This window comes from Cyprinodon tularosa, unplaced genomic scaffold (assembly GCF_016077235.1).
Source record: "Cyprinodon tularosa strain WSP-4 unplaced genomic scaffold, ASM1607723v1 ctg12, whole genome shotgun sequence".
NCBI lineage: Eukaryota > Metazoa > Chordata > Actinopteri > Cyprinodontiformes > Cyprinodontidae > Cyprinodon > Cyprinodon tularosa.
The window spans coordinates 3300597-3328382 of NW_024038003.1; the positions used below are offsets into that span (position 1 = coordinate 3300597).

General features: G+C 38.5%; 1 protein-coding gene across 2 annotated transcripts; it reads left to right on the forward strand.

The window, feature by feature from the left end:
- The first annotated feature begins 261 nt into the window (after positions 1-261).
- On the forward strand, positions 262-14694 carry olfml2bb (olfactomedin-like 2Bb). 2 transcript variants are annotated; one of them, XM_038271479.1, is made up of 9 exons: positions 262-806; positions 2482-2754; positions 2923-3030; positions 5768-5914; positions 6025-6229; positions 6300-6713; positions 7475-7654; positions 9077-9273; positions 13333-14694. In XM_038271479.1, the coding sequence occupies exons 1-9, from the start codon at positions 585-587 to the stop codon at positions 13723-13725; spliced, it is 2139 nt and encodes a 712-aa protein (XP_038127407.1). In that variant the 5' UTR covers positions 262-584; the 3' UTR covers positions 13726-14694. The 2 variants fall into 2 exon arrangements, with proteins under 2 accessions (XP_038127407.1, XP_038127415.1); XM_038271487.1 differs by having other exon boundaries at positions 263-806; positions 7478-7654.
- Positions 14695-27786: the final 13092 nt, after the last annotated feature.

Consider the following 27786-nt stretch of genomic DNA (forward strand, 5'->3'; position numbering starts at 1 on the left):
TGCATCTTTTATGATTTTATTTTATATATTTCAAACTATTTATGTATTTATTGTAGTAGTATGTGTGAATAATCTATTTATTAAAAAAGAATGCTATTTTTTATATATAAGTATGTGAATTTATTAGTCATACCTCCTCGCCTTTGACCAATCAGAGGGTCTGTTTTTTCCTCGGTAATGAGAGGCCTGTTTTGATTGGCTGGCAGTATTTACAGCGTTTGATGTGAGCAAACCTGGTTCGTCCTTCAGACTCAGTCCGGACCGTATGGACCCACCAGGCTCCTCATTTCACAGAGGGAAAGCCAAAAGAAAAGGGAAAAAAATCTGATTTAGTTTCTTTTTTATATATATTACACCCAAATTCCTTTTTTTATTATATGTTTCTCTCAACTTTGTGTTTTCGTAGCTTTAATACGGTTTATTAACAGTAGACCGTTTCAAATTAATCTAAACTATACTTTTAAGCTTTTTGGAAATCAAACTGTTTTCCTGATAAACTTCCCGGATGCGTTTCTATTTATATAATAATCAATTTCTATCAGATAAGTGCCACTAATAATTACCTGTAAACATTTAGTGTTTTTATGTGGAGGATGTGGCGCATAATGACCCTGGTGGTTTTTTGCTGCGCTGGACGCGGACTGGATGGTCTGGACCCCTCCGGTCCCAGGACGCCGGACAGAGGGGCCTCTTCTCCTGGAAGGACTGAGGACAGAGATGGGAGAGTCGCTCCAGCTGAGAGTTTGCAGCCCACCAGTGAGCCTCTGGAGGAAGAGCTGGACAACCAGGAGAATATAATAAGCCAGGTTAGTTTCTTTTACGCAGATATTATCCAACAAACCTTTTTTTCTTCATTTCAATTCAAACACAAACGATTTATTACAACAATTTTAATGCACCTCTAATAGTTTGAAACATTATCACTCCAAACTTTGATGCATTTTTTGGGGATTTTTATGTGAAATATCAACTGAATTATAAAAAAAAAATGTATTTTTCTACAATATATACTATATTATATAATGTTTATATTCAGCTCCTTTGACTTACCCCCCATCCCTATGGGGGGACACAGCATTATATAGACCAAGGATTATGCCAAAGATGTTGAGGATAAAGTTGGGTTTGGATAACAGGATTAAAAAATATTTATAGGTTTTGCATTTCATATCACACAGAGCTTAGTTTCATCATGCAAAATTGAAAAAAACATGTTTGCTCTGCAGACCTCAACCTCCTAATAGGCTTATTGGCAAGGAGAGCAATAATCAGTGAAGCTGCCAAAAGACCCATGATATCTCTTGAGGAGTTGAAAAGGTTCACAGCTCAGATGGAAGAACTTGTTAAAAGACTAACTATGAGTTATACATTCTAGTATATTGGGTCTCTATGGGGTTGTTTTAAGTCTGCTACATGCATCATAGAGAAAACTGAGACCATGTGGAAAAAGGTATTTTTGAGGAGACAAATACTGTGAGCTTGGTCTTCATTCAAATTAACAAATTAGGCACATTACCCCAAAAATCCTGCAGTGATATCTGATGGTGAAAGCACCATAGTGTGGATGTGCTCTTTCATGCAGCAGGGAAACAGCCCATAAGAGGGTTGCAAAAGACTTGAAACTTGGGTGGAAGTTCATCTTCCGGCAGGAAAATAAGCCCAGATGTGCAGCCAAAGCAGCAGTGGTGTGGGTAAGATCAGGGGTGTCAAACAACAGTCCTGGAGCAGTTGTCCCGCAAATCTAGACATGCAAGAAAGTTATAGCAAATTCACTATATCATTGAGGTGTGTTGAAGACCAGTCACAGCTTATGGTTGCAGGACTGGAGTTTGATTCCTTTTGTTTAGATAGAAACATAATTATGTGTTAGAATCCTTTAGTCAAAGTCTACACCAAGATTCAAGGGAAAACGTAATTATAACATACTTTTAAGATATGTTTCTTCATATCACATGTCTATAAAGTTAGAGCAAATAAATGTTTTACTTTCCTTTCTGCATGAGGCATCATTTAATCCATCAATCTTATAGCAAAGCTTTTCTTTTTTTTTCCCACAGAACACATGCTTTAGTTTTTCCCATTTCAGGATTAGGAGGTTTCTTTAGTCTCATCACTTATTACTTAAAAAGGAGGTCAGAACTTAATTATTATTTCTTTTAAACAAATCCAAACCTTAGTTTAAATGACTGGAAACACCAATGTTTGTGAGTTTGTCCATCGGCCCACATTATGGTAGCAGTTTGCATCCATCTGGCAGCCGGTTATGTAACATCTTTCCAGCTGCAAGAGCTCCAAACCAAGAAAACCTGCTTTTTTTGTGAATTGCTCTAGCTTTCATTTCAGAAGAGGCTCATCGCTGCAGCAGCTGTAAAGCACTGATAGTTCTGCAGTTTACTTTTTTATTTTTAAGGTTATAATCTCTATTATTCTGCTTCACAAACTGACGGGTATTTAAAAAAAAAATGTTTTCCCTCTTTTCAGCTGCTTGGAGACTATGACAAAGTTAAAACAGAGTCGTCTGGGTCCGACTGTGTGTGCCGATGTGTAGTCCGACCAATCAAACGCTCTGATTGTAGCAGCCTTCGTGACAAAGATCCAGCATCACTCTCCCAGGACTTTTACACCGTGGAAACAATCACCAAGGGAACAGACTGTAAGAAGTGTGTGTGCATGGCTCCTCCTTCGGCCGTTAACCCCTGCGAGGGAGAGTACAGGTTTAAAAAGTTACAGGAAGCAAGCAAAGACGACATAAAGGTAGAAACACACTGGTAGCACCTTCATGCTTGGTGTGGCAAACATTGATATAGAGTGATGTTGTTTTTGATAGAATCTTTTTTATCTCACACCAGTAGCCCTGGGTTATGAGTAAGGATGTTCTTCATTAATCTTATGACATTTATTTTTGTGTTTGTCTTTTCCAAGCTGGCAACCATCATTGACTTATTAGAAGGCTCTCTATATGGAATGGATTTGTTAAAGCTTAACTCTGTGACCACAAAACTGCTATCTAGGGTGGATAACCTAGAGAAGGTGAGTGAACTCAATCTAAATGGTGTTATACTTCAAAGATTACAGTCCTGTATTGTTTTTCTGATCAAGATAGCTTCAGGCTGATCGTATACTAAAAGTAGGACAAAGTGTTATGGAACAGCCTTCTTCAAAAGTGGATAAAATTATTTTTTTCCTCAATGTTCCACACATAATATCCCAAAATCACAAACTTAAAATTTTTTAAAATGTTTGTCAATTATAGTAATAGTTAAAAACAAAACCAACTAGAAAAGCACTAAGAGAGTGCAGACCTCCACCAAGCTGCAAAATTTGCCCCAAATTGTGACTTATGATGCTAAAACTTGCACATGATCTGGATCATTTAAATGTATTGCTTGGCATGAGGTAAACCTCTGGTAAAAAAATTTCCATTAATCTGTTCATAATTTTTCAACTGATCGTGCTAACAAACCAACAGTGAACAGCCAATAGTCACTGCTGCCACCCTCTGGTTTAGTGGGGAACTGCTTGATCCGTCAAATTTCCATATTTTATAATGTTAAAGAATTTGTTTTTAAAATCCTGTTTCCAGATTATGATCTGGATCATCACCAAAATTTAATCTAATATAAAAGATCATTATAATCCATTCATTACCTTTAAAGTTAGTCTGACAAACACAAACTCTCCTAAAAAAATAACCTTGCAGAGGTAAAACCGCATGCACTGAAGACTTCATAGCTTTTTCTTAACTATAATAGTGATAAAGTCTGCTTTAAGAAGTTTCTAACAAGTTTTCCACTCTTAGTTTTTAACCCAGGCCACTGAAGAAGATTCGTAGACCCCTCCTGAAGCAACTTCTGTGTGCTCAAGTCAATGTTGTGTATTAAAATGAATTGTTTGCTCGGTCTGAGATGCAAAGAACTCTGAACAGACTCCAGATCTAGTCCCACCCTCATATCCTCCTGTCTGCTGCACTAGTCCCCAGTTCTGCCTCACAAAAACCTCCTCTCATCATGATGCTTCCATCTCCATGCTGCACAGGGAATACAATGTTTACCAGGTGATAGTGATTAGGAAGGCCTGACATCTGTGTAAAATCTTCTTTTAGGAACATTTCCCCATCTGATCAGTCAATCGAAAGAATAATCGGCAGATTAATTGATTAGCAAAATAATTTTTATTTGCAGCCCTAGTTTAATCAGTGGAGGTCTGTCCATTCACCATGAAGGCCTGATAGACTGTATTAGAGAAAGTTCACTTGTTGGATGGTTCTTCATCTCCACACACTGGTCTGCCTTAGTAATTATTGTTTTATTCAGCACCTCTTAAACCATGGATGTTTATCTGTGATTATTCAGTTAATTTTTGTGATCTGACTTAAGGACAATGGTCAAATGTGGTCTCAAGCTTCTTCCATTCCCAGATAATACAGAACACAGAGTTTTTCAGTACATTTGCTCCAAAAATGTGTTCTTAAAGATCTACAGATTATCCTATAAACTGATTGTTTGGTTTTTTCCCCTTAAGCAGTGACACCTTTTGTAAACACACATCCTCCATTTAAAATCTCCTTTAATCAATTGAATCGGCTTATAGAGGGTGTCATTGTAATAATGACTGTCAATACATTTATTTAGTTTTTCTTTTTTTTTTATATATGAGCCCAAAATAAAAAAATCTAAAAAATCTGTTTTTGTCTTTTACTTTGGTAGCTAATGGGGCATACAGTTCAGATTAATTATATAACAAGTGAAAAACTGAAAAGCTTGTGGATCTACTGTACAGCTCAGATAAGAAGCTTAGATGAGCTTTTGTTATAGCATTTTTTAATTATTCCTTTTCTATTGTGCAGTTACTTTTAGACAGCAAGGACTTTTTTCAACTTAAAAAGCAAGAATTGCGTAATTTAGAGTTTGTTGGGGATTTCCTGCAATCCACACAGAGGTGTAGCTATATGCACTGCTAAGATGAATGCATTATTTGGTCAAATGTCCCTCAGCAAGTTGCAGAGAAATGTAGGGGGTTTTGGAAGCCCCATACAAGCTTCTGGCATAATTCTTCCTGGATATTTTTCCAGCCTCATTGGCAGAATTGGCAGAGTTCATGTAAATTGGTTGGTTTCTGGCAGAGGCCCAGCTTTGAAGCACAGCCCACAAATTTTCAATGGGGTTGAGATTGTGGCCATTCCAGAAGGTTAATGTCAGCCTGCTTTATCCACTCCAAACCTATTTTATATGTGTATCTGGGACCATTGTCCTGTTAGAACAACTCACTGTGTTATTGTTAGTTTTGTCTTTAAACCAGGAATCTATTTGCTGCTATGTTGTAGAGCACATCACATTGCAAAAATTGCCTTTAAATGAGTTTTAACGGATCTTTTGCAGCTTTTTAGACATCTTTGTTGATTTTTTCTTTAGTAAAGTCAGTAGTTCTTATGCACTTATTGCTTATAGTTAATATATTTTCTTTTTCTGTTGCTAGAGTAACACAATTATTATAAACAGGTGAGTTAGTAGGCCTTTTATCTGCCCTGGCAAAGGAAGCGTGCAACTGGCTGATATGCTAGCCTTTAAATAAAGTGCACATATGTTTAAAATTATATAAGGGATTTCTTTATTTGATTTTTGTTTTTTGCTCTTAAATAAATGTCATTTTAGGTAGAGATTGCAGGAACATTTTATCCGATTTGATTCCACAACTTTTAAAAACCTTGGCATTTCTAAAGATTTTCTGCCAGACTCGTTCTTCAAGTGAGCTTTTTTGTATGCCACAGGTTTTCTCAAGGAATTTCACTGAAAGGACAAGAGAGAAAGAGCGCGTGAAGGAAAAAAATAAAGACAAAGATAAAAAGGTTCAGCCTAAGAAAAAGAAAACCAATGACTTGGAGCGATCTGGGGCTGCTGCCTCCGGCCAAAAGCAGGTATTTAAAAAAAAAAAGTAAATCAAACTATTTTATCAGAAATCTTGCTTTTGTAGCTGAAATGTAAAAATAAAAATAATTATTTTGTTGTTGTTTTTTTTTTTTTGCAGAAAAATTCTGAAGGTCAAATAAAGAAAGTCCAACAGCAAGATGGTCAGGTGCAACAGCAGCCATCTAAGAATGAGACTGAAACTAAAAGTACAGTCAAAGACAAGAACAATATGCTTATTAGGGGAGTGACCTTCTACAAGGCAGATGAAGACAGCTTCAAAGAGAAAGAAGAGAACAACCAAAACACAGGGAGAGGAAAGAATAGTAAGTGGCACAAGAGAGCATTTCTAACATTTTCAGGACCAATCTTATATCTTCTTTATTTGCCTTCTAGCTGTTTTAACCCAAAAAGACTTGAAGTTGCCAACTGTGACCAGAAGTCCATCACTTCCTTTAAAACCAAACAATGAGCCCAAATCGAAAGTTCTGAGCAACTCTTCACTCACCCATCAGCCTAAAGCTCCATCAACCAGCAGCAAACAAGCAGCTACAACTAAGTCAACTCCCTTAATCATCAAAGTGACGGATAAAATTAACCCTACAACTCCAGGACGGACGAACCAAAGCAAACTTCCAACTAAGAAAGGAGATTTTCTCTACACCACACCTGCCACTCGACACACCACAGATACAAATATCCATCCACCCATTGATTTAAATCCGACAACAACCCTTCAACCAAGATCCAGAAGCCGCCTCAGCTGGACGGAGAGCCCCGCTGACCAACCCAAAACCACAAAGAAGCCAGGTAGAGTCAAACCGACTATCCAAAATATGATCATAGTAGATTAAGTTATAATAGCTGGAGTTAAAGTGGGCAGAATTAAAGATCAGGTTTAAACTACTGATGTTAGTTTGCAGCTTACGGTGTATAAACTGGAATATACCAGTATCTGCTCTGTGGGAGAACAGAAGTATCATACATGTTGATAGGGTACTGCCCAGGCATGGGGCAGTGAGGGATTTACACAGTATGATAAACCTGGGTAAAGATAACATTGCATCATAATGTTTTTCATGATATTTAATTTTTAAAATGGATCTGTTTGCTTTAATTTGAAAAAATAAAAAATAAATGCTTTAATCCTCCTGTTGCTCGAATATTATGTTTTTTTTTGTAAGTTGCAATATTTTTGATTGGAATTTTATGTCTTTATAAATAGGCTTTCCAATTTATTTGGTTAATATTATACTTTTTGTCATTTAGAATCATAATTATAACTACAGTTGCTTTTAAAAAAAAAAACTTTTAATAACAAAAGAAATGAGGAGTTGTGTTCCTCTTGATCTTCTGTTTCTTTTATGGAAACAATTACAAATATTTATTGTATATTTGTCTCTCTTGGATGTGCTACTTAATACCCTAAACAGCCCAGGATTGCCCCGGTCAGTCTTGCAGAATTTCATTAAAAGTACTACAAACATTTGCAAAAGTAAGAAGGAATATTTTTGTTGTTCAGAACTGCTTTTTTTTTTACTCCAGTGTTTTTTTTTTTTTTTGTTGTCTAGCAGGTGTCTGTAAGGATACGGTAGCGAGCATCTCAGAGCCGGCCCAACAGAACTCTTATGGTCTCCGTGATGGTGCCTGGATGAAAGATGCCCGTGGCCATGGCAAAGTCATCTATCTCACTAACGGCCTCTTTGGAAACAATCTGCTGGAGTTTAGAGACATGGACACCTTTAAATCAGGTAAATAAATTGTATGTGTGGAAGGCCAAAAATCTCAAAAGGGAACTTTAATAAACCGAGTTCTGTTTAAAGCATTAGATGTAAAACACTAGATGTTAATGGGTAAATCAGATAATCAAATAAAACTAGTGAATTACTTTTAGATTGATGATATAAAGATTTGATACACAGCGATTATCAAAGAATTCTGCAAAGGCATCTTATCGTGAGTACCTTTTAGCCCTTCAGTAATGTGTATTACTACCACCAAATATTCGAAATCATAGATCACCAGAAACATGTCTTGGACCTGCCAGTAACTTGATCAGTCATTTGGTAATTAAAAGTTAAAGATTTGCTTTTTTAGCAAACAGTCCAAGTCTTAACATAATACGTTTGAATAAAAAAATGTGCCCACAATCGTTAGTTGAGGGAAAAAAATTAATAGAAATAAAAATATTAAAATATTAAAAATATTTTTTTAAAAGCATATCTATCTTCCAATAAATAACATGTATTTGACCTTGTAGGGTTTACTTAGTAATTTTTGAGCCTGAAAATAATTTTTGCAACAGGTGGTTTCAAACAAAAAAGCAGGATTTTAACAATGCAGCAAATTGTCATAATAATGCCTTGGACATGTACACTGAAAAAAATAATGCAACCGTTTTTGGTATTCACCTAATCATATTTAGTTACTTTAATACAATTGTGTAAAAGTGACTAAATATGATTAAGTAAATGCCAAAAATGGTTGCATTATTTTTTTTAGTGTAGGTCTATAGGTTTGCAGACATGTAGATTTGCAGCACTATAATAGACAATAACAATTAACTAATTAGTCAGGTGATAGAGCGGACACAGGCTATTTTAATTGGAATAAGCAGGAAATGGGGACAACGCAGGACAGCTTTTTCACTACCAATGGTACAATAAGCGGCAGAATCTTTGCTAATCAGCAGCTCCTCTAGGTACAAACAGGATGGCAGGGCTGCCGAAGCACCAAGGGAGGCAGTGATACCTCTACTGCTTGACAGTGCTCAGACAGGCTGCTAAACAGGCTTAAAGGAGAAAAAAGATGAAGAGGGACTTGAAGAGTAACAGTGACAAACATAGAATTAAATCGTATGCATATCTCGGCACAGCTTACTCCAGGTGGTGAGCTTTGCTTTACTGCCTTAGACTATTTGGACTCAAAACCAACTGTATTTCTGCTAGACATAATTTTTTTATGAGCATTCATTAGCATACTAGCTGTGTGATACTTTCTGCTTTAGTTAGATTTTATATGTGCCTCTCCGATACAAGAAATGGGGTAGAGTGAAGGGTTTCCCATGGGGGGAAAACTGTTGGGGGCAGTCCATCCTGCTCAGAATCAGATATAGTTCCTTTAGACTTACTCAAGTTCTAAAAAGTGTTTTTTCATTTGCTGTGTTTGTTCAGGCCAGCCAAGTAATTCGTACAAGCTGCCGTACGATTTCACCGGAACAGGCCATGTAGTGTTTAATGGAGCGTTTTTCTACAACCGGGCGTTCAGCAGGGATGTGATCAGATTTGACCTGAGACGCAGATACGTGTCTGCCTGGACAACGCTTCATGATGCTATCCTGGAGGAGCAAACTCACAGGACAGAAACTGAAGTAAGCTTTCACTCATGTAAGAGGTACCAGAAGCAGTCAATGTCAGTTCAATGGGTTTGTAGATACAAAGAAAAGTCATTTGTTTAAAGAAAATTGTGCTTTCATAAGAGTTATCAATATCTGACCTCATCAGCTCAACCAAACTGCCTCCTCAGCCTGAGCACAGCATATTCATTCTGAAGTTGAGCTGGCCTCCAATTCATAGACAGTCAAGCCGGCCCTCATTTGACCTAGTAGATCACATAAACAGCATGAATTATGGTAGTAACTCGGGTTTGGGCTTTCAAGATAAAAGCAACATGAATCAGTGCTTTCATTCTTGCTCCTTTGTTCTGAAATAATTGTTCTATACTCATGCAAATACAAAGATTATATTTTGTTTTGTCTTTTTGTTTTGTTTTTTACTTGTCACTGTTTTATGTGCTGAATTGGGTTTTCATGATCTCAGAATGTCCACTTATCTTTGACAAGCTTTCATAATTATTAAAACATAACAGTTTTACTCAAGGCCAACAGTAAAATACCTCCAGATGTTCCTAATTTAAGTTTATCTGTATCTGATGGAGAATTTCAAAAAAATAATTGTTGGAGCAAAACTGTTTGCTTTCAGTGAATAGTTTCACTTCTGGATCGCAGTTAGACACATCCAGATGTTACTCATTAATTTTAATCGGGTCTGGAATTTCCCAATTAAGACAATTTAGATCACTATCTATTCACTTTTCACCAAGTTGCTGTCAATGTACTGCAAAAATGTTTGTCTCCCATGAAAACTTTTATTTTATGATATGCTGCTAACTGAAGTTCATTAAGCTCTGGTGTCGAATTTCAAAATTAAAGCATGCACATTCTGGTTATTAATACTGACTTTTAACTAAGTCACTATCAATGTTGAAAACTATTTGTTTTCAGAGAATAATTTTACAGTCAATCATCCCCAGATGTTAGTCACCAAAAGTCATTCATATTTGATTTGGAAATTAAAAATTAAATTTCCTCAAATTCACTTCTGTGTAGTTCCCTTTAAATAAATTGCAGTTGTTCTGCTACAAAACTGTTTGTTTTCAGTGAATAGTTTTACTTCAGTAGAAGATGTATAGATGTTACTCACCAGTGTTCACCAAGATCTGATGTGGACTTTCAAAAGTAAAGCCTTTCAGAATCTGTTGTTGGTCACTCCTTGATAAGTTGCAATCAAGGTTGCTACAAAACTGTCTCTTCATTGAATGAAGTTAATCTGTATGACAGGTGAACATTTTAAGATGTTAGTCATTAAAGTTAATCCACATCTGATTTTAAATTTCAAAATTCATCCATCCATCCATCTTCTTCCGCTTATCTGGAGTCGGTTTGTGGGGCTAGCAGCCTTAGTAGGGAGGCTTCCCTTTCCCCGCGCTACTTTGTCTGGCTCCTCCGGGGCAATCCGAAGGCCTTCCCAGGCTAGCCAGTCCCTTCAGTGTGTCCTTAGTCATTCCCTGGATCTCCTCGCGGTGGGACATGTCCGGAACACTTCACCAGGGAGGCATCCTAAACAGATACCCAAGCCAAGCCCAAGCTACTGGCTCCACTCTGAGTCACCCCCTACCTCTGAGAGAGACCCCCGACACCCTACAGAGAAAACTCATTTCAGCCGCTTGTACCTTGGATCCGGTTCTTTTGGTCATGACCCAAAACTCAGGACTGTAGATTAGGGTAGGAATGCAGATCGACCAATAAATTCAGGCGACAGTAACATCAAATGGATGAGTTTGTCCTGCAACCAGAGGGTGGCAGTTCAAGCCCTGGCTTTCAGTGTCGTTGTGTCCTTGGGCAAGACACTTCACCTGCATTGCCTACTGATGGTGTTTAGAGGGACATCTGTTATTGCTGTATCTTTCTGCTTTCATAAGCGTAGTTTATCATAGCATACTGATTGATGTAGGAAAAGCAGTAGGTTATGTCTAAATAACCCATATTTTGTGACTTAAACCTATTTCTGAAACTGGCTCATCATCTGAATCATTACCAAATTTTAAATTATTGTTCCTTGCATGGCCGTAGGTTTGCATAGGGACCATAGGGACATGTCCCTGCCAAAATTTTGAACCGACCTTCTTGTCCCTACCAATAATTGGATGTGAGCAACATGTTTATAATTTACAGCAGTAGTTGTTGCAGCGGTGGCTTCTTTTCCTCTCGCAGCTCCTCTGCCTGGTCTCTCCTGTCCCTTTCATGTAGCAGCGCATGGAACTGTGCTGCGCTGTTTAACTCCACTCTCATTGGTTGTTCTGCCTTAAGTTCCGCCTTCTCTCTCTCTGATTGGCTGTTTTCTAGTCCGCGTGTGCTTGGAGCACAACATTGAAAATTTATTCACACTAGAATGCAGCGGGTACTACAATTAATATTAGGCTAAAAAACTAGTCCCAATAAAAAAAAATGAATATCATGTACACTAAAAAACAAATACCTTTTTTTTTCTTTTATAAAACGAAATATTCTGAGTCAGCCAGGAGTTCTGAAGACTGCTGGAAAAATGGGCAAATAAAGGCTGTAAGCCATCAACATTTCTGATTCTTAGCCACAGCCAACTAAAAAAGAAAATGTGAGGGTTTCCTTTTTTACCGATATTTAGTTGATATCACTGTTTTCATTTTTTTGTTTTTATTTTTACAATTTTGATATAATAACTGATCTAAGTGGGTTGCTCTGTGGGGAAAGGCACATTTTACATTTATATTACTGTATGTTTTAAAGTCTCTATACTCCAGTTAATGATGAATCACTTACTAAACTAGTTGACGATTATTGAAATAATCAATTAATATGATTCATTTTTTTCAGCCCCAGATGAAATACATGATATTTGCTACACAGAGTAACTACAGCCCACATGTTCAACTTTTATAGTGAAGTTAATATTTTAATGAATGTTTTATTTTGCTTGATACAGAGAGAGAATAGTAGGTACAAATATTAGAGTGGGGTTTAACTCTGCACAATTCTATATCTTCAAAAGAAAATACTGTATTTACCTTCTCTCTTAGTCGTTCAAATGAAACCGTTTTCAAAATGGAAAACAGTCTTAATTCCACATTCATCAGAGCCGGTGATACTTCAAACATTGATAAACAGCATCTAATGAGTGTAGAGCTTATAAAATTTTTATTAATGGAGCAAAATGTTGCTTTTCTCTTTTAACAATGAATTCCTCTTATCAGTACGGATGCTCACATCGAGCATAAAAAAGGGCATGCATATTGCATCGCATCAATGACACCAGACCAATAGTGTCCCTACCAAAGTTCAAATCAAACCTACGCCCTTGGTTCCTTGGTTTTAGGATCATCTCTACTAAAAATGTTTATTACATCCTTCATAGCTGTGCCATAAAACTGCTAAAAAAAAAAAAAAAAACGACCACATTCCTTTTTTTCTGTGTTTTTGTATTTTTTTCCTCAGTATTATACTTCCAACTTTTAGAGTCTGAAGCTGAAGCCCTCAATGTTCACTGCTGCCACCCTCTGGTTCAGGGGGGAACTGCTTGTTCCACCAACTTTTCCTATCTTGGATAAGAATTCCTGTGTCTTAATTATGATTTGGATCATTCCCAAAATTTAATGGATTGTTCCTTTTGAGGAGGCAGACCTCTTGTAAAAAATAAATAAATAAATAATTTAAATCCATTCCTAACTTTTAATTCCTTACAAAAACAACCAACCAATAAACATGATTAAAAACAAAACCTTGAGAGAGGTAACTAATGCCCATCCTAGCTCTGATAATGAGAACTTCAACTTAAATTTGCATTTGGATGACTACTCCAGTGGATGGAAGGGTCAGAACTTCTAACACCAGCTTCTCCAACTTAAAATTAAATCAGAAAAGGCGGGGTTTATAGAATCAAGAATCTATGAGAACTAAGACAACAAGGCGTCTAAAAAACGATCTGTCCTCATTGACTCTAAATATTAACTTAAATTATTATTCAATCACCCTACACCTATCTTTAAAAGGTTCAATAAAAGGTTTATTGCATACGTCTATTCCACTGTAATTAGATTTGTTACATTGATTTTCCAGGTGGAGTTTGCCGTGGATGAGTCTGGCCTTTGGCTACTGTACCCCGCTCTGGACACAGAGGGTTTCCACCAGGAAGTAATCCTCCTCATCCACCTTCATCACCAAGACCTTCAGCCCATCCAAACCTTCCGTACAGGGCTCCGACGCGGCCGCTATGGCAACACATTCCTGGTTTGTGGTGTGCTGTATGGGGTGGATAGCATGGAGCGCCGTTACGCCAATGTTACCTATGCCTACGACACGCACACCTTCACACACACTGTACCCAGCCTAGCATTTACAAACATGCATTCACATACATCCCAGGTGTCCTACAACCCACTGGACAAAAAGCTTTACGCCTGGGATGGCGGACACCAGATGAACTATGATGTCATCTTTGCTTATTTGTAAAATGAGGGACAAAGAGAATACATTCTTAATTCAGTTTGACAGAAGATCATATTAAGCTGACAGATGAAATAAGATTCTAACGGAAGTCAACAGTGTTTTGTTTTCTTGTGAATGTAGATCTGTCAGCTGACTTTCTTCTGCCGCCACATCTGCTCTGAATACTCCTCCTATGATCCGATCTGAGCCTTTGTGGAGCAACCGCCCTGGAAGTTCATGCTTTAAAAGAAAATACTGAGAAATGAATCATGCATGACTTAGCCATTAAAATACAAGTTTTTAGAGATGCAAATAAAAGAAATCAAATTGATGTAAATAAAACATTTGAAACAGAAATGATTAAGAAATACAGAGTGATGATGTGTAGACAGAGTCACATATTAGGCATGAATTGAGGCTCAGAAACAGCCAGAAAACATCTGCTTTCTGAAGGTTTCCACTATTTAAAATCGATCTGTGACCTTATAACCTTGTGAAGTTAGATATAAATTATCCGTTTTGGAGCAGCTTGTAAAATCCTGATGATAAATAAATATTTTTTTATCTAAAGTTAATTCTTAAGAAAGTCTTAAGCCTGGCTCTCTGCCAGGACAAAAAATTAGTAAATCCTTGAGACCAGATGCAGTACTGTAAAATCAGGTAGTGTTTTTTGTTCTATAAACTTTAGTTACATCCATTTTACTGAAAGTTTAAATAATAAAAAAAGGGTTCCACTTTCTCAAAACTAACATTCTGCATTTAGCAAGTGGATAAAGTTTTTACTTGAAGTCAAAATGATGCAGTTACATGTTTCATTAAAATGTTTGCTTGTTGTAACTTTTCCTGCATTGGACTTTTGATACAGAATGTAAAGCCATTTATTTAAAGTTTATACCTTGCACAGTTTCTTTGCCAACCCCAAGTCAAGACAAGGTTGACCATGACCGCTTTTCATTTTGTTAATTTATAATAAAATGTTTGAAAAGATCAAAATAGGCTGTTCTTTTTCTGTAGTCCCTCTCTTTTTCTTTTTCTTTGTTCACCGTCTGCATGCCTGTCCAGCCTGTTGTGGACATTATTTTTGGGAGCTGATTTAGTTTTCCTGGAAGCAGCAGAGCCACTGGAAGATTCCCAGAGTGGAAAATAAGTCCAGATGCTGGTGTGCGTCCGACTGGGAGCGCTCGGGGCACAGACGAGGCCATTTGTGTGTAGAAAGCCTGATGTAGATTCTTAAAGGAAGGCAGATTCCCTTTTTGGTAATGTAGACAGCCTTTGGCTTTTGCAGCCTCAGACACGTAGATTTAAAAGAATCGTCTCTCACATTAACCTTCTAGGAAATTGATTAAGCTCTGCTTGTCACCCTGCTGGAAACTCAGCCTCGTCCAAAGGCGTTTTAAAAGTCTCTACGGTGACTCCATTCAGTCACAAAAGTAATTTATATTAAGTAATAGAGCAAGCTTAAGGGCATATACACTGCTCTAGAAGAAAATGATAAACCTGCCTATTTGACACTACAATTTTAAAAGTGAGTCATATAGTCTTGCTGCCTTTGGAGGTCAGAAAATAGTAGTTCGTAAATAGAATCTATAGCCGATAAATCCAGCTGTTCTTTAAAGAATCAAGCGTTTGTCAGAAACATTAGCGAACAAACAGTATCATAAAAAAACAGAAAGAACAGAGGGAAAAGAGTTGAGAAGAGTGAAGCAAATAAAGGTCACAGAAATAACTTAATCTTGGCATCTCACTCTTTAATCCATCAAATTGTAATAGTCTATGAGAACTGGATGGGAAGTGAGATATCTTTCTCCACCTAAGCTGACATTTTAGGTAATGAGCACATTAATAAAAGCAGGCAAGAATGTAAGACCTATACTTAGCTCTGGTGAGAGAATCTGACAGGACAGCTATTAGTAATGAGAGCCACAAACGTGGCTTTCATAAATGAGGTTGAAGACAGCAATTGGTTAAAATAAAGATAGCTGGAAGTTTAAAAAAAAACTGGTAAAACAAAGCAACTATGTGGGTTAAGGCGCTCTGCTCAGCAGAATTGTAACTTCAGATTTTATTAAAAAGCTTCACATTATCCTAAACCTATCTCCAGCACTGTAAAAAATGACTTAGGGAAGGCAAGGCAAATTTATTTGTATAGCACAATTCAGTACAAAGACGAGTGCAAGTAGGGAAAAAAATAAAATAAAAAAGGCAGAAACAAAAAAGAACATTAAAAACAGTTGGACTAAAGAAAATAAAAAAGTTGAACTAATGACGTTTCAGTTGAACTGTTTAACTAGAACAGTCAAAGGCAATCTTAAGCAAATGTGTTTTTAGTCTTGATTTAAAGGAATGCAGAACTTAGGCTTAGACTAACTTTATTGTTATTTTGTACACACAGGGTTTATACAAAAGGAAATTTTGTTTTATATAACTCTCAAGACATTTCCATCTCCTAAAGTGCAACAGTGATCAAATGTAAACATGGTGATCAAATGTAAAAATAGGACAGAGAAATGATTTGCAGTTTTTATTTTTTTATTCAACATTCAGCAGTCTGATGGTGGTGGGGAAGAAGCTGTTTTAGAATCTGGGTAATCCATGATGTTACGGGTTCGGGACACGCAGCGCTGGGATGAAATGTCTGTAATGGAGGGAAGAGGAGCCCTGATGATCTCTGCTGTTCTGACAACTATCCTAACGTTCTTCCAGTCTGAGGCGCTGCAGCCTCCACAGTGAGACAGCTGGTCATAACGCTCTCCATGGTGCTTATGTAGAAGCTGGTGAGGATGGGTGGGGGCAGGTGGGCTCTCCTCATCCTCTGCAGGAAGTACATGCATTTTTGTGCCTTTTTGACCAGTGAGGTGGTGTTTACATTCCAGGTGAGGTTTCTGTGATGTGCACCCCCAGGAAGTGTGTTAATCAGTGTCAGGGAGCATCAAGGGGCCTTTGGACCAGAAAAGCTCCCCTTCAAGCAAGAATGTTACCATGAAAATACAGTCAGGAATTTACAACATTTTTATGTGTTAAATGGCCTAATCAAAGTCCATACCTAAACTGAACACAGTAGCTATGACTGAAAAGCAATATTCACGACACTCTCTTTCCAGTCCGACGGAATTGGTATACTAGTTGAAAAAAATAATTGTGTAGGCGAGCAAAGCTGATAGAGAAATACACTATATTGCCAAAAGTATTTGCTCACCTGCCTTGACTCACATATGAGCTTAAGTGACATCCCGTTCCTAATCCATAGGGTTCAATATGACGTCGGTCCACCCTTTGCAGCTAGAACAGCTTCAACTCTTCTGGGAAGGCTGTCCACAAGGTTTAGGAGTGTGTTTATGGGAATTTTTGACCATTCTTCCAGAAGCGCATTTGTGAGGTCGCACACTGATGTTGGACGAGAAGGCCTGGCTCTCAGTCTCCGCTCTAATTCATCCCAAAGGTGTTCTATCGGGTTGAGGTCAGGACTCTGTGCAGGCCAGTCAAGTTCATCCACACCAGACTCTGTCATCCATGTCTTTATGGACCTTGCTTTGTGCACTGGTGCACAGTCATGTTGGAAGAGGAAGGGGCCAGCTCCAAACTGTTCCCACAAAGTTGGGAGCATGGAATTGTCCAAAATGTCTTGGTATGCTGAAGCATTCAGAGTTCCTTTCACTGGAACTAAGGGGCCAAGCCCAGCTCCTGAAAAACAACCCCACACCATAATCCCCCCTCCACCAAACTTTACACTTGGCACAATGCAGTCAGACAAGTACCGTTCTCCTGGCAACCGCCAAACCCAGACCCGTCCATCAGATTGCCAGATGGAGAAGCGCGATTCGTCACTCCAGAGAACGCGTCTCCACTGCTCTAGAGTCCAGTGGCGGCGTGCTTTACACCACCGCATCCGACGCTTTGCATTGCACTTGGTGATGTATGGCTTGGATGCAGCTGCTCGACCATGGAAACCCATTCCATGAAGCTCTCTGCGCACTGTTCTTGAGCTAATCTGAAGGCCACATGAAGTTTGGAGGTCTGTAGTGATTGACTCTGCAGAAAGTTGGCGACCTCTTCGCACTATGCGCGTCAGCATCCGCTGACCCCGCTCCGTCAGTTTACGTGGCCTACCACTTCGTGGCTGAGTTGCTGTCGTTCCCAAACACTTCCATTTTCTTATAATACAGCTGACAGTTGACTGTGGAATATTTAGGAGCGAGGAAATTTCACGACTGGATTTGTTGCACAGGTGGCATCCTATCACAGTTCCACGCTGGAATTCACTGAGCTCCTGAGAGCGACCCATTCTTTCACAAATGTTTGTAAAAACAGTCTGCATGCCTAGGTGCTTGAATTTATACACCTGTGGCCATGGAAGTGATTGGAACACCTGATTCCAATAATTTGGATGGGTGAGCAAATACTTTTGGCAATATAGTGTACCTTAAAAGGTTGTTGTAACTTTGATGAACATTGCTTCTTCCAAGAATACAGAATACTTATGGGAATCGAACACTGTACGTGTCTGTGTGCAGCATTACTTCAGTAAAAACTGGAAAAAAAAATGCATCACAACATAAATCTCCGTATAATATTCATAAACACAATAATTCCTGAGAAAAATGTTCCACTGAAATTTTACTCTTGAGCTGACATCAATAGTTACGTAAGCCTTGTGCTTAAGAGGTGGTCTGTGAGTGTGTGGGTGTGTATGTGTGTGGTAAATGACCACCAAGCAGGAAGCAGGAGAAAGACACTCATTCAGACCCTCAGCATACCCCAGAAGCTCAGCGGCCAGAGAGCATGTTCAGTAAAAGTGCTTGTCTCTAAATCATTTGCACCAAACCTTCTGTGAGCAGAAGGACCACACATGCACTGAGAGACTCTAGAAGAAACAGACTAAGTATCCTTTACAGAAGCTCTGCTTCATAGCACACATCCACACAGACATGGCCTCTGCAAAGATAACAGCAGAGTTTAAATGCATATGTGTCCCTCTGAGCTAAATCTGTCAAAGTTAAAAAAAGAGTTGGAGGTTAAAACAGGAATTCTACGATGTGGGATCAAGATCTATGGGTTAAAAAAAACACCCAGTTACACAGAGGTCATTTATATTTAGCTGTGTAAAATGACAAAGAGCAGCTGAAGTGGTTTAGAGAAAAAAATTATACAGGGAAAAGAAAAGTACTGAAATATATCAGGTTAAGTGGCAGAAGATAAGGCTGAGTGGGAAGTTAGAAGTCAGGGGAAATGTGTGGGAATGAGCAAGCAGACATAAGAAACTCACAACTTTTTATAAGTGATTTTACAAACAAAAACCAAATGTTATGTAGCGCTGGATGAAGAGCAAGTTTGGAGTTTTATTTCCTGCTTCTATACGTTTTCTTATCGTTCTGTTTGTATGTTACGATGGGGTCTAAAGCAGATGAACTCTCTGGTGGACAAGAAAGTTTCACTGAAATAGTTTTTATTCTATTAATCATAGCCAAATGACGTAAAGATAACCAAACTCCATAAAAATAGACTTGAAGCAGAGTCTCTTCTGCTGCAGATTTGTTCCACAGATGCAGCTGAACATTAGAAACAGGTGTGGGTCAGTGCCTGTGGGGATTAGCAAGATAAATCAACTTCCTCCACATGTGTGCTTTGAGTCAGATAGGACTGGTTTGCCACTTTTATCTGAACAGAATAATCCTATTCAAAACAGGCTTTTTGCAATTATTTTGGCATCGTTATATTGTTTCTAGCATCTTCAATACTGCATTTTGTTTCATCTCCGGCATTTTGCTGAGTTGGGTTCAAAGTAGTTCTAAATATAATAAATACGATTGGTGAGGGTTTTGTCCTAACTTTTAGACCAAACCTTAGAGAAATACCCTGGTTTAGGACACTTGTGGGTTTGCTGGTGAATATAAAGCATGCTAAGCTATTTTAGCCAAGTGCTCTCATCAGTTATATAACCTGAATTGTACCGTATTAGCAGTCATGCTGCGGTTGCACCAGTTAATAATCTTTACTGCTTATGTTGTAAGAACATTTTTCTTTTTCTGCCAATCTACTATGCTTTGCAAATATGCCCTTATGTTTTTTTTTTCTTCATTCATTATGTCACATTATGTCAGATTACAGCCAACATAGCATCTAACTGTAATGTTGAGAGACATTTTATATGTTTTGCTTTTTTTTTGCGGCAAATAAAAATGTAAAATGTCTGCAGCAAAAGGTTTAAATGCCTGAACAGCTACACAAACAATGGCAAGTTTTTCTATCTGTACCTCTATCATTTTCACATATTTAGATACTAAATATTTATCAAGTTTTGAATAGTAATTAACTCTAGAAAGATACACTATATTGCCAAAAGTATTTGCTCACCTGCCTTGACTCACATATGAGCTTAAGTGACATCCCGTTCCTAATCCATAGGGTTCAATATGACGTCGGTCCACCCTTTGCAGCTAGAACAGCTTCAACTCTTCTGGGAAGGCTGTCCACAAGGTTTAGGAGTGTGTTTATGGGAATTTTTGACCATTCTTCCAGAAGCGCATTTGTGAGGTCGCACACTGATGTTGGACGAGAAGGCCTGGCTCTCAGTCTCCGCTCTAATTCATCCCAAAGGTGTTCTATCGGGTTGAGGTCAGGACTCTGTGCAGGCCAGTCAAGTTCATCCACACCAGACTCTGTCATCCATGTCTTTATGGACCTTGCTTTGTGCACTGGTGCACAGTCATGTTGGAAGAGGAAGGGGCCAGCTCCAAACTGTTCCCACAAAGTTGGGAGCATGGAATTGTCCAAAATGTCTTGGTATGCTGAAGCATTCAGAGTTCCTTTCACTGGAACTAAGGGGCCAAGCCCAGCTCCTGAAAAACAACCCCACACCATAATCCCCCCTCCACCAAACTTTACACTTGGCACAATGCAGTCAGACAAGTACCGTTCTCCTGGCAACCGCCAAACCCAGACCCGTCCATCAGATTGCCAGATGGAGAAGCGCGATTCGTCACTCCAGAGAACGCGTCTCCACTGCTCTAGAGTCCAGTGGCGGCGTGCTTTACACCACCGCATCCGACGCTTTGCATTGCACTTGGTGATGTATGGCTTGGATGCAGCTGCTCGACCATGGAAACCCATTCCATGAAGCTCTCTGCGCACTGTTCTTGAGCTAATCTGAAGGCCACATGAAGTTTGGAGGTCTGTAGTGATTGACTCTGCAGAAAGTTGGCGACCTCTTCGCACTATGCGCTTCAGCATCCGCTGACCCCGCTCCGTCAGTTTACGTGGCCTACCACTTCGTGGCTGAGTTGCTGTCGTTCCCAAACACTTCCATTTTCTTATAATACAGCTGACAGTTGACTGTGGAATATTTAGGAGCGAGGAAATTTCACGACTGGATTTGTTGCACAGGTGGCATCCTATCACAGTTCCACGCTGGAATTCACTGAGCTCCTGAGAGCGACCCATTCTTTCACAAATGTTTGTAAAAACAGTCTGCATGCCTAGGTGCTTGAATTTATACACCTGTGGCCATGGAAGTGATTGGAACACCTGATTCCAATAATTTGGATGGGTGAGCAAATACTTTTGGCAATATAGTGTATATTCTAGAATATCTGCTCTCAAGTCATTACCCAGCTTCTCAGTTGCATTTGGGTTTGGACTTTGACTTGGTCAGTCTAACTAACTGTATGTTTAAAGTTGTTTTCCTGATGTTAAGTTAGCCTCCAGTCTCAAGTCGTGTACAGCCTCTTAGAGCTTTGTTTCAAGGTTTGCTTATTTTGCTCCACCTTATCCTCCCATTAACCTAAACCAGGGGTAACCAATTAAAAATCAGTGGGGTCGAATAAAGAAAATCATTAATGAGTAAAGGTCCGGAGACATTTCTAATTATAATCTGTTACTTTAAACAGAATTTTACACTGAAATAAAATTAGGTTTTTATGCAATTTTTAAATAAAAAAAATATATTAAAAAGAATAGAAAATTTTTCCTTTTAAAATCTAAAGTGTTTTTTGAAGTAGAGAACAACAATTGTTCAGTTTAGTATATAGACAATTTCCTGATTCACATATTTTATAAAACACCTGATCTTGTGGCTTAATGACAGAATTGGGCTTTAGGCTGTCCTGCAAGGCATGGTGGTGGATCCTGCTTCACAGCAGGAGGTTGAGCAAAACCTAATCAAAATGTGCAGGGTCATCTCTGAGTGTGCCATTTCACTTTTCTTACACCAGTTCACTGCCGTTCTTCCAGCAGTCCACACTTTCTGTGCTTTCTTTTTCTAATCGTCCTCTCCATTTTTCCCATCGCCCGGCTTGCCAAAGGTTTGCCTGCTGTGTCTAAAAGTGGCTCGCAGCAGTGACAGCTTATGTCAGCCTGGTCACGGGCGCTCCGGAGGGCTATACCATATTAACAGGAGAAGCTGCGCAAGTGAAGTTAGACGGTGGCAGAGACAAGGACACTTAAGAAACTGCTGGACATTATGAACAATTCCAGCCCTCCTCTGCACTCTGCCTTCACCAATCAGAGGAGCCTGATCAGAGGGAGATTGCTCCTCCCCAAATGCAGGACCAACAGACTGCTGAACTCCTTTGTTCCTAAAGCCATCAAGCTGTACAACTCCTCACTAGGGACAAGGAGGAGATGATAGGAAGAGGGGTAAGAGTCAGCAGCCTGCTCCTTGGACATCTTGTGCAAAACATTACCTACTGTCACTCATGCGCAATATTCTTGTCTCCCACAGTGCATTTACACATGCCAACTACTTTGTAACATTGCAAGTGCAATAATCCAAGTCAACTATCGTATAGTCTTCCCTTAGCTCTCTACTGTTCAGATATTTTTTGTCTAAAGGAAACATATTCCAGGCAATTACAATTTTTTTTGCTTTTTTGTACTATATACACTTTTTATATTGTCTTTTGTATTTTTATCTCTAATGGCATACTGCTTTTTTACTCTATACAAGCTGCTGGGACCAGAATTTCCCTGAAGGAGTAATCCCAAGGGATAAATAAAGTTGAGTCTAAGTGTAAAATATGCATTTCTTTTGCAGATGATCTTATTTAACTGCTCAATTTTAGTTCAAGCTTTGCAGTCTAGTACTAAATCACTTCTTTACAATGACATGGGCAGGTAGAAGAGACCTTAACTGATTGTCCCTCTGACAAATTCAATGTTTGGCGTTTAGAATGTATGTTAAAAGATATTTATAAATATCAGTCAACTTCAAACTCCAGCCGTATTAGGATAAGGTCTTTTATTTTATCTGTTAGTAAAAACGTAGTAATGTAGTCTACAACTGTCACCATCACCATGTTTGCTCACAGGAGTGGTTTATTCTGTGTTAGTTGGCTAACACACAACCAACTGAGGACCTTTTCATAACAACTTACTGAGATTAAATGAGGTGGACCTTTTTTTTTAAACTAAATTGACGTTTTAGGGCCCAGTTATTTGACTGATATTTACATTTTATGTGTCTTTGCTTGGAGCTAAAAACATAGATAAGAGTTTGGCTCGACATTTCTATTTACTAGTTAGTAGTGTTTTGGATACCATGTGTGAAAAAGCTTCAAACCATCTTCAGTTGATTTCAACATTCTTCTAAATTTAAGGATGAAAGCTCTAAATTTTGTTGTACCAATCTAATGTTTTTGTTTCCAAGGAGACACTACAGTAACCGTTGGAGAGGAAATACTAGAAAGCAGTAAAGACGTGATGGATGAGAAAAGAGTGAGCACAGAAGGCAGGAATGAAAAAATAATTGAGGAGAGAGGAAACAGGACCTGTGAGCAGAAAGAAGGAGAAGGAGACAGGGGACAGAGCTGATGAGCAAACCAGACATCAGATTCAACATCTGTTTTTTCACTCTGAGCACCTCAGACGGAGATGGCTGAAGCACTGACAGAAATAAGGCTTCTGCTGTGGGGATGGAGATGAGAGAAATATCAAGCATCCATGGACATGAGGAAAAATATGAAGGCTTGGAATAGTCTGACTGTAATGTGTATTAATTCACACCTCAGTCTCATGATGTCTGTCTATTGCCTGGAAAATGCAAAATGATCTGGAAAGTAAAAAAAAAAAAGGCTTCTTGCACTCAACTGCATGAATTGCACTTCTTTAAAAATGTATTTAAATAAAGCCAGAAACCACAAATTGTGATAATCACTTTTCCCTTTAGCCCAACAAGGCCAGCAGATTTCTGCTGGGAGCTTTTTCCTGCCCAAAGTTCCCATAAGCCAAGACACAGAGCCCACAGAGTACCAAGGTCAGGGGTTTAAACCTGACTCACATGCTCCATCATGCGACTCCTTCACACCAGGATTAGATTTATTAAGATAGCCAATGATAAAGTGCAAAGGTAAAAACATTCATTAACAGATGTGACAGGAAATTTAAAAGGCAGCTGAATAGAGCAGAAACATAAATTCAGAAGCGTAAAGCCCTCTCTAAGAGAGAGTCTGAATAAAAATAATCTTTGCTGCTATTTTGACCGATTAAACCAAATTACGGAGAAGGTAAGAGCATTCCAGACTTTAAGTGCCTGAACTGGACAGGAGGCATCTTAAGAAAAAACCCTTAAAGCTACTCAAATGTTGGCATTAAAAGGATTAATATACTGTAATATATAAGGATTATTATAATGGTTGATGTTAAATTGTAGTAACATTAATATATGGACCTATGTTTTTTGTCTGTTTTATTCTGTTGTTTTGATAAAAGACCCCAAAGCTCTTTAGTTTTAGAAAGAGCTTTCGCATAAGGAGACCATTAACTACACCTCACAGAATCAACACTAAAAGTTATTAACTTGTCATGATCTTGGCACTGATGACTTGCTTAATTACTCATTTCATTCACCTGTCTAACTCTGCCTGGTTTCTCATTACTGCTCATTTGATCCACCTGCTCCTGTCTCTATTCAGGCTGGCTGCTCCCAATTGTCAGGGCCAGATTATTCTCTCCAGCCAATTCCGAGAGTGTTCTTAGCGTACCAAAGGCTACGTTCACACTGCAGCCTGAAGTGACCCAAATCTGATTTTTTTTGCCCATATGGGACCTGATCTGATATTTTCATGGCAGTCTGAACAATGCAGATCCGATTTTTTCCAGTCCAACCCAGGCCATTTGGCTATGTGGTCCTGAATCCAATATGAATCTGAATTTTTCAAATTCATCCGACCTAAACGTCATTTATACCCGACAAAGGTCACTATTCTGCATCTTGCTACGCAGAAGCGGCAAGAAAAACAACAACCATGGCAGATGATGATGCGGAGAGCAGTATTTATCTTTAAACATATTGAAAACAATGAGTTTTTATGGTTGGAAAAGACCGCTAGATGCGCACCGGCGCTACCATCCATGTTTACTTCCATAAACATAGAGCACGCTGGTCTGTGATGTCATCGCATCCTCTACTGCGCATGCGGGACACTTGCATTGTATGACTGCAGTTCACACAGGAGATCACATACAAGTTGCATTTATTTGGAAATGTGAACGACAATACAAAAAATTCGGATTTCACAAAAAAATCAGGATTGAGCATCAAGCCCTGCAGTGCGAGTGTAGCCTTAGTTTTTGCCTCTCAACCACTGAGCCTGCCTGTTCTTGTTCTGATCTGTTTACCTGACCTGTCTTTGGACTCCTGCTTGTTTTCCTTTCTCCAGGGCTGCAGCATTTGGGACAATCTGAGCGGCGCTGCCGCATCATATTGGCAACCCACCGGCTGGATCCTACCTTGTTTTCTGGACATGGACTGAACTTGTAAACCAGAGTTTCCTGTGTTAGACGGTCTAGCTGCTGCTACTCCGATTCACTAGTTCTTAATAAAAGTCTTTTGACTAACCCCACTGTCTGTCTCGCCTTGAATACCGGGTCCTTCTGTTCTGAGTCGTGTCTTTCGCTTTCCTGTCTTCTGTTAACTGTTTTGTTGCTCCACCAATCAAAAGCTGGTACAGGCACCATAAAATTACAGTTTTATTATTATCAACCTGTTTTTCCTGAATCCGCTGGCCTCCTTCGCCAGGAGCCAGTGGGGACAAGCATGGCAGGGTAAATTCTGGGCAACTTATCAGATAATCATCCACAGTTTAAAGACATACTGACCTGACATGCAGATGTTTGAATGGAGGGACAAGAAAGGCCAGAGAACACACACTCCCTAGCTTGGTTTTAAAGTGTGCAGTTCTTTGTTCAGTGCAGGAGAGCTAACGAATTATATTAAAATACATTAGAAAATCTTTGTGTTTCCTGAAATCATCTCCAAACCAAAAATGCATACATTACACTTTTCATGCTGGTCTCAATTTAAGGTGGTGCTTATGCCAAAAACATTTAAAACATTTTTTGTGTTTTTACGAAATGAATAAAGGTATCATACATCTCCATTTCTAAAGAATCTCCGTTTTGGTCCCTATATTTGGGACCAAGAAACAATCAAAGTGGTTTCAGTTCAGGCACTAAATGTAATTTGTTATAGTTATTTATAAAATTTTGACCTAAGATACATAAGAAATTTATGTTATCCCAATATCTACAATAGATACAGATTAGAAATCAGCATTTTATGGTTTATTGCTGTATTTCCATCTCCAAGTGATTTAGATACCAATGAACTCTCAAACTAAAAACTACTAAACAATATTAAGTCTATAACTAATAAACTGCGCAACTCATGGCAAATTTAGTCTTTTGAAATAGAACTTTTTATATTTCAAAACAGGGATTATTTGAACACAAGGGATACAGTATATAAAACGAGGTACTTCCGGTTATCACATTTGTTTCAGTTTGATCTGAATTTGATTATTTCTGTCCTTTATAAAAGCTGTGGATAATAGCTGGTCACAAAAAGGCAAGATATTCATGTATAGCAACAGCAAAGCAATATTTTTCTCTTTCCAACTACATCTGGTGTCTGAATCACTGCATTTACTTTTATTACAGCAATAGTTCACTGTCAGCTTTATTAGCGGACACTCTGCTGTAGACATTCAGGAGCATAAAAGAGCCCTGGCGTGGGCCTTCACCAACACCTCTGCATTTCCAAGATCTCTTGGGATAAACAGATCTCAGATTTCAGCTAATAAAACACCGGCAGTTTGTGACCCTTCTTTGATTTCAATTAAGGACACCTTTAATTCATTAACCCTACAGTTTAGGTTTTTCTTTCATGGTCAAGTAGTAAAAGTTCTGAAAATAGCAACACACTGGACAAAATCTAAATCTAGATAAGTAATTTTTTTCTTAAAATAAGTGCATGTGTTCTTGGACTGAGTAGTTAAAAGAGACATTTTGCCAATGGAACAAGACAATTTACACTTAATATAAGAAAACACAATTGCATTGTCTTATTTCAAGTGCTTATAATTATCTTATTTTAAGAGTAAAAATACTCATTCCATTGGTAAACTATCTCATTTACCTACTCAAATGAAGGGTAAATACACTTAATTTGAAAAATGTTTTCTTATTTCCAGGTCGTTTAGATGATATCGTTGCATGACTGCCATCATGGCTGTGTGACTTGGCAGAACTGTACATAAGCCCCCTGCTCACAGTAGCTTTTAAAGCATTCTCATACTTTGTCCATCCGTACTTCTTTCAGATTTTCAGTCTATCCTTCATCCCTGTCTACCATCAAGAAACTCAGGCTCAGCATCTCCTAACTTTTCACCTACTCTGTACTTTCCTATTCTCACCCGAACATCTGTATGTTCACCTCGCCCACTGCATTTACCTTTTTTCTACATAACCCCTTTTACAGAAACTAAAGAGGATGTCCATCTTGACATCACATGATTTTCTTCCAAAGAAATTATTTTTATGTCCTTTCTTTATTGATGGATGGATGGATGGACGGATGTTCAGAAATAACTTTAAAGGACTTCATTGAAATTTGGAAAAAGGTTTTTGGTTATAAAGTAATTCTTCCAAAGCTGATAAAACCCTTTGCAGTGACTTCAGATCAAACTGTTCACTCTCCAGCATAATGTAGATACTTTCACTACAAAAAAAAGTTTAAACCAATAAGACACAACTTTGATTCACTAGGATTATATTCAGTCCTGCCAAACATAAGCAAATTTTAAAAAACAGCCT